The sequence below is a fragment of the Phalaenopsis equestris genome, unplaced genomic scaffold (assembly GCF_001263595.1).
Source record: "Phalaenopsis equestris unplaced genomic scaffold, ASM126359v1 Scaffold000422, whole genome shotgun sequence".
Taxonomy (NCBI): domain Eukaryota; kingdom Viridiplantae; phylum Streptophyta; class Magnoliopsida; order Asparagales; family Orchidaceae; genus Phalaenopsis; species Phalaenopsis equestris.
This window is the reverse complement of record NW_018164863.1, coordinates 1,056,141-1,063,781: the sequence shown is the minus strand read 5'-3', so window position 1 is coordinate 1,063,781 and position 7,641 is coordinate 1,056,141. Positions and strand designations below refer to the sequence as shown.

Genomic DNA, 7,641 nt, shown 5'->3' with positions numbered 1-7,641 from the left:
CAAGGGCAGTTAGGTAATTTGGAGGTGCCTAGGGGCAAAAGACCAAGTTAGGCATTTCACATAGAATTTGATAGATATTCATTCTAGATGAACTAGGGATTAATATATTGTGAAGATATGGTGTATCCTAGTTCCAGGGTCGACCCTAAAGCCAAGTAATCCTATAAGGACTTCTTGAATTTTTTTATAATGATCTTACCTACTAAATGCTAGATGTTAAGATCAATATGTGGAATTTCAAGCTGAGTAAAAGGAATAGTTTTGAATTTCTAATGGTGGGGTACCTCTTCTAATTTTCTAAGACTAGTCAATAGGAAAGTCCTATGGCTAGACCTAGGCTTACTAAAGAAGTTTTCTAGACCTCAACCAAAAGTGAGGTCAACAGACCCCTAAGGCTAGATCCTAACTCCCACGAGAAATACTAGACCTCACGAAAATTGAGGTCAACATAGACTCCCTGTGGGCCGTTTAATATTTTTCCCAGTTCTCTAAGCTTTTACATTTAAACCAATTTTTATAACATAACTTCTAATATTTTATCTTTTCTTGCACATTATTATTCCACCACCAACTATTTTTATTTATAAAAACCTTTTCTTTTGATTCTCCAATCACATCTTTCGCTACCTGTTTAATAGCGTATTTTAAGTTTCTCTATCTAATTCTACGATGATGAGTACTCCCTGTGGGCCGTTTAATATTTTTCCCAGTTCTCTAAGCTTTTACATTTTTAAACCATTTTTTATAACATAACTTCTTATATTTTATCTTTTCTTGCAAATTATTATTCCACCAACTATTTTTATTTATAGGAATTTTTCATTTTGATTCTCCAAGTTCATTTTTTGCTACTTGTTTCATAGTGTTTGTTACTTTATCTCACATAGGATTTGATTCTTCATGAACATCCCAAATTTTGAAATATTGAATTTTACTCATAAAAATAATTTTATTTGTGTCTTTTAAGATCTCCCATCTAATTCTACAAATGACCTTACAAAATCTTTACAATCGCGACGATCTCTTCTTCTCATAAGAAAATAATCAATTTGTGTTTTATTAGATCCACTCTTATAAGTAACAAGATGTTCATCTCTTTTCTTGAATAAAGTATTAGTAATAACAAAATCATACGCTAAAGGAAAATCTAAAATAACTCTACCTTCTTCATTAGTCACTCCAAAATCATAGCCAACATGAGCATTTCTGAAGTCTTCTATCACTCTACCGACATGTCCATTTAAATCTCCTCCAATAAAAATTCTTTCTTCAAGAGGTATCATTTGTATCAAGTCTTCTAAGTCATTCCAAAATTTATCTTTAGACTCTGTATCTAAACCTACCTGAAGAACATAAACACTTATAATATTAAAAATCTTAGTATCAATGATAATTTTAAAGGCTATGATTCTATCTCCAACTCTATTAATTTTACAACATTAATCTTTCAAACTCTTATCTATAATTACACTTAGATCATTTCTAGTGCGACTCTTACCAGAATATCAAAGTTTAAAACTTAAATTATCAATCTTCTTAGCCTCTTCTCTAACCCACTTAGTTTCTTGAATACATAAGATATTAATTTTCCTATGAATCATAATATCAAATAATTCCATTAATTTACCATTAAGAGTACCTATATTCCAAGATCCTATCCTAATATTAGTTTCATTAGTTTTATGGACTAACTCTTTACCTGCATTCGCCTGTAATGTGGGAACCCTTGCTTATTTAACACTACACCTGGGCGACAGTGTAGCGGCTCTTGCACACTTTTCACTGTATTCAGGCTATACAACGCGCCGCTTTCAGGGGACGCCCTAGCACTTACACAATGATCAAAAGAATTCATGTCATGATTTTTTTGATAAGTTTTACGCTGGCTGTAGACTAGCTAACGCAACCCTCCACTTTTTACATCTGGGCTTGAGACCGACAACGACAGTGTTAAAACTGGGTAGCCCTAGCACTTACACAATGATCAAAAGCATTCATCTAGGGCAGTGAACTTTTTAAATGCACAACTGGGTGACCTAAATTAATGAAACATATTGATTTCATGCCTGGATGTAGTTTATTAATGTTTATAGATGAGATCATTTCTGCATTATCAAGAGAAAATTTCAAAAAAATTAATAAATAACTTGAGAAGGTATTTATTTGATGATGACGGTGACAACGCAATTCTAAGAGTGAGTTTGACAATATCAGATTTGATATAAGGATTATTATACAGCACTATTATATGAGTACATAGCCATCCAAATTGTATGATCATGTAATAAACTACTAAAGCTAGTTTGTAATGAAATAAATAAATTGATCCTGGCAATAGACTGATGGACGCATTCATATTCACATGGTGCAGTGCTAACTCTGCCTATATTTATTTATAAGCATGTCCTTGCTTAGGATTTTGCTACCATTCACTCCTGCTTATGTCAGTCAACAAAATGCTACTTCATCTTCTACTTGAGGGTTATTCGATAAAGGTGGCTCACAATGTATACAATGATACCAGCATCAAGTTTAAATTACTTTGGTCGCCATAATGATGCTTGTTCGTGAAGATTATCTGTGTCGATGCATACAAAATGTCAAAAATGCTTAGTGATCTCTGCATGATTGCGAAATACCAATCTAAGTGCACACGTGACTAACGACTTGCATTTTTGAGGCACATGAATGATGAATATTGTGATAACCCTACACACACTTTTCTGAGCACAATAGAGAGAATGATGTTTGATTGACAAATTATAAGTATCCGTACACACTTAGCGTAGTGGGGAAATCCTGCTGTTATGTATTTGCTTTTTGTAGGTTCGAAAACTTGTATGCACATTTTTTTTGCATGGCGAGATATCTAGTTTTTCGGTCATGGCAGAAGCCACCTATACAAACATTTTCCAGCTTAGTTGCCATCCTACCTAGGGAGGGAATGCTAGAATGGTGCTGGATTTTCGACTGAACGGACCTTTACGGCAAAAGATTTAAAAGAACCCACCAAATACAAAAATAATCAAAATAATAAGAGAAAGTTGTAAAACTAAAAAAAAAACGAGTTATTTAAAACACAAGCAAAAATATAAGATCAATAGGTGACTTGATAGCTTATCATCAAGCTTAATTGTAACGTTATGAACTCGATATTCATCTATGATAATGATCATGAATCTTTTTGTATATCTAACCTACTTTGGATGATCGAATAAACCCAAATTTGACATATACCAAAAATGACTTCAACGAACACATAATTGAATAGTACAGGAAGGCTTGTGATAAATTGGGTAGCTCACTTATTAGTAAGGACGCGACTTGACCGATTGTTTACTAGCACAAATAAAAATTGAAGTCCTGTCTTTGAATATGAATAAGATTTCTTGTTGAATATTACAAGCTCAAAGAGCTTCTAAGCTATTAATTTAAAGTGGTGAAATGAAATTTCATATCGATGGTCGAAACTTGATGCTTTGTTGGCCCCATGGTATTATTATATAAGATCAAAATTTTGATATCATGAAATACTTGAAATTTATATTTTCCAATTCACCCCCGGATCCGCAGTCTTTATTTGTGAGCAGAGAGAAGACGAAGATTGAAGCTTAAAGTGGAGTATATGCGCTTAACCTAATGATAGATTACTCGCGTAAATATTTAATTTTGTGGGTGATTTTAGGAACACAAGCTTTTGGCAAATTTCAATTCACCTTTCTCGCACTTAAGTTTGTCCAGGTATTTAAAATATGCAAGCAATAAAATTTGAATCAACTTTCTTATATGCTACTTAATTGATAACTTCCGAAATACCTGAATTAGCATGCAAGCACACTATGCAAATGCTCCTAAGTCTAGGCAATTGCATTAGGCAAATGAATCAAAATTAATGTGAATATGCCTACACAAGCTCATCAAAATACGTTCACTTGATAAATCTTAATATCTGCATGTGCTCCGACCATTGTACTGAATGCTCGATTGTGTTGTCTGAAAATGCCATTGGGTTTAAATTTAATTGAATAGTAAAATATGTTACTTTTAAAGTGCATGCTAAATTCTTAATAATCATTTCACCTTTGCCCTGAGAAGCATGCAAGTGATTTAAAAATACCCTATTACTTTGAAGATTTCAAACTTATTTTAAAAATCAAAAGATTAAAATTTTAAATTTCACGCTCTTGGGCGGGCCACCTTGCCTATAGGGTAGGGTCATAAGTCCCACTAACCTAGTGCGATCCTCGTAATAAAGACTAAAGTTGACAAAATTGAATGCTACCTAGTTAGTTTGAACATTCTCTATGCAGTCATTGAAGTTGATAAGAAAATGATTAAATGTTGGTTTGTATAAGAAACTGGTAGATAATTTTTTTATATCCACATGAAATTATCAAAATTTTTATTAACAAATTTGTCTTAGACCAATTTCTCAATAATACAATATTATTTAAAAAATATAAGAATGAGTTCAATCAATGGGTTTTGATCCATTCAATGGGTGTTCTTACATTCAATGGGTGTTCTTAATTTATTTTTACTGTATAACGAGCACCGCGTAGAAACATAAGAAAAAGGAGGATGCACATCCTTAAAAGCTGCCATTGGTTAGTGAATTATCCTCCATTTTTTTGTTTAACTTTAGAACATTCAAAAATTAAAAATGAACTAGTATCACTGAAATAATTCCTTCTATATCATGTCAACAATGTCTTTATTTGATTCCTCAATTACCAAATGATTTTTCCTTTTTCATTTCTTTTAAATTACCTTAAACATTCAAGTTTGCCTGATGCGTTTTTCAATCTTTGACGATTGGAAATACGTTATAAGATTAGAGTGCCAGATATCGCGTCAATTTCAGCTTTAATTTTCCCATATATAACTTAATTTTAGCACATGGTAGTAGTTTCAGTCAAAACAGTCTCCTGCACTGTTTTGTAACGACTACTGTGGTACTTATTTGTATGAATGAATGTATGAATATACACAATGGAAACATCCCTTGCCCATTTTTGATGTATACAATGAAGATAGTCATCTCTTTTTCCTAGAAATGTTTCACTGCAGGCAATGAAGGTATCAAACGTAGTCAAATTAAAAGAAGAATATGATTCTGAGAACAAATACAGAAAGCTTCAGTGCCAGATAGATAATCTTACATCTGAAGTGGAAAGACAACACAAAGATAAACTGCAGCTGGAGAGGAGATTATATGAGCGTGAGCTGACTCTAGCTGAAGCCGAAAACAAGCTAGTTGAAGCTGAAAAGAAGCTAGCTCAAGCTGAAGAGAAGCTTGCTGCAATATCCGAGGTACCTTCTTAGCAGATTATTTGCTTAATTTCCAAAGTCTTCTGCTCATGATTTCTGGAATCGTATTTGTATTTGTATTATTATTATTATTATTTTGATAAACCTGTATGTGCATGTAAAAGCTATCCTAATGTTCCACGTGCTTGGCCCAAGAGCTAAAAGGCAGTCGGCAGAGGCATTGCTTTGAGCGCAATTTCAGCCAATAGATGTATCTGAGGGTTCATTCGGTTGCTTGTAGATGGAAATCATGTTTAAATAAGTGATGTTGATATTAATTCATTTGATTTAGAAAATAAAAGCCTGCGGTTCATTTGAGTGATTTTGAAAATTTTTATAGAATAAAAAATCTGTGCTGATTTATAGCTACATTCAACCAAATGAGAGAATGTATTTAATTCATCATTTTTCAAGGCTTGTTTTCTAACTTCACGGAATTAAATGAGCCCATATGTGAAAATGACATTCGTTAACTTTGTTGGATTTTAAAGCTGTTTGAAGGTTTAAAAACCAATGTATTCTTCTAAAGATGTCAACCGAATCTAATAAATTCATTGATTTTCAAAACATGTTTCCTGGCTTCAATTGGCCAAATGAACCTGTACATACATTGGAAGCTATTTTTAGAAAGATTTAGGTAGCAATCACTTCGTAACAGTACCTTAAATGGGAGAAAGGAGTTACACGTCAATTTTCTTTCCCGTTTTACTTCGTCACGTTCTTATTCATGTTGCTAATCTTAAGCACGTTTTAAATTAAATTGCTTACAAAGCCAGCTTACTATTTTTTTCAAAAAGCAAGCTGTTTAGGTCAATACTTTCAACCCTTTCCTAGGACCTACATTGTTGGGAGCTCCATGCATTTGATACACATTTGTATTCTCATTTTTGGGCACTTACATATATACCACACAATTCTTATATATTTACATACTTAACACTTGCACTTTCCTATTTACATGCATAACACTCAAACCTTCAACATCACATTTAAATATCACTCTTACTAACTTTATGAAAACGAAATTGGTTTTATAACAACAAAGTGTTATAAATGTTAATATCAAACTTTAGGTGTTAGATATTGAAATACATAAGAATTGTGTGGCATGTATGTAAATAATATATGTACGCAGTTACTTCTCCACCATGTACTAAACTACTAATCCACTAAACCGGTCATTGATTTGTCATGCTTGGAGGCGGAGATTAAATTTTACGAACTTCTCGTCAAATTTTTTGAAAGTGACAGATGGACCTGATGGCACTTAATTGCTTTTTCTTAAAAAATCTCTATAATTTTCTTTTCCTTAACCTTTTGGAATTTCACTTATTCTCATTTCCTTAAAAAACTTCTATAAGATGTTACTTTTCTTTAATCTTTTGAAATTATCTGCTTCAATTATAACATGCCAAATCAAAATATACGATGTATTTTTAATTTGATAACGTATTGCACTTCAATTGCAGGGCCAAGTTGAGGACTCTTCCTATCAGGTGACACTTGCTTTGAATGAGATGAGAAAACTAGAAGAGGAGCGTTCTCCTCATGAAAACGTAGAGGATGAGCTAATTGAACTTCTGAACTATGGTACCGCGAAATTTGCCGAGGTAGAATTATATTTGCAAATCCAAATCATTTATGCTAAAATATTATTGCAATTCAAAAGCTTGAAAATAGCGCATGAAAATACTAAATTCTGAAATGTAGGCAACAAATAAAATCAATTTGCTGATCCAATTGGAAAATCATCAGTCTGCTGCTGCCAATCCAAGAGCTCATGCTATGGTTATTTGGTTTGCTTTGTTGCTCCTTACTCTGTTTCTTCTGTATTTTCTTAGGTAACAATCAACTTGTTTTTGTTCTGAATCAAGGGGACATGTTGATCGAGTTATGTGAATATTAGTATGTTGCAAGATATTTTGATCAAAATTTTGATCGAAATTTGATTAGAATGAAACTTTGATCCATTGAATTTGCTTTCAATTTAGTGCAATATAGGATTAATCGAAAACTTTAATGGGAATATGAACTATACATTTTTCATAAATTAATGTTATATTTTCCGGAATTGATAGTAGTTGATCTCATATTTCTATTACTAGCCTATTCATCTTGCTGAAAAAATACAAATTACTGTTAACATTCGTTTAAATTCTGCAACATACATGCTACACATATGTAACACCAAAACTTTCATATTAGATGCATAGCATTAAAAAATGGGGCATTTACATTTATGCCATCCAATTCTTGTGTATTTATATATGACACCTAAGCTTTACTTTCTACATTTATATCATATAGTTTTTTCATATCACTTAAAAATAC

At 32.4% G+C, this 7,641-nt stretch overlaps 1 protein-coding gene across 1 annotated transcript in view; it reads left to right on the top strand.

Annotated features, from left to right (window-relative positions):
• The window catches only part of LOC110027285 (kinesin-like protein KIN-UC), a 41,823-nt gene extending 34,553 nt beyond the window's left edge, over positions 1-7,270 (top strand). The window contains exons 9-11 of the mRNA XM_020728639.1: positions 5,071-5,313; positions 6,780-6,920; positions 7,021-7,270. Of these exons, the coding sequence (XP_020584298.1) occupies positions 5,071-5,313; positions 6,780-6,920; positions 7,021-7,155 (519 nt within the window). The 3' untranslated portion in view covers positions 7,156-7,270. The remainder of the gene's footprint in view (positions 1-5,070; positions 5,314-6,779; positions 6,921-7,020) is intronic.
• Positions 7,271-7,641: the final 371 nt, after the last annotated feature.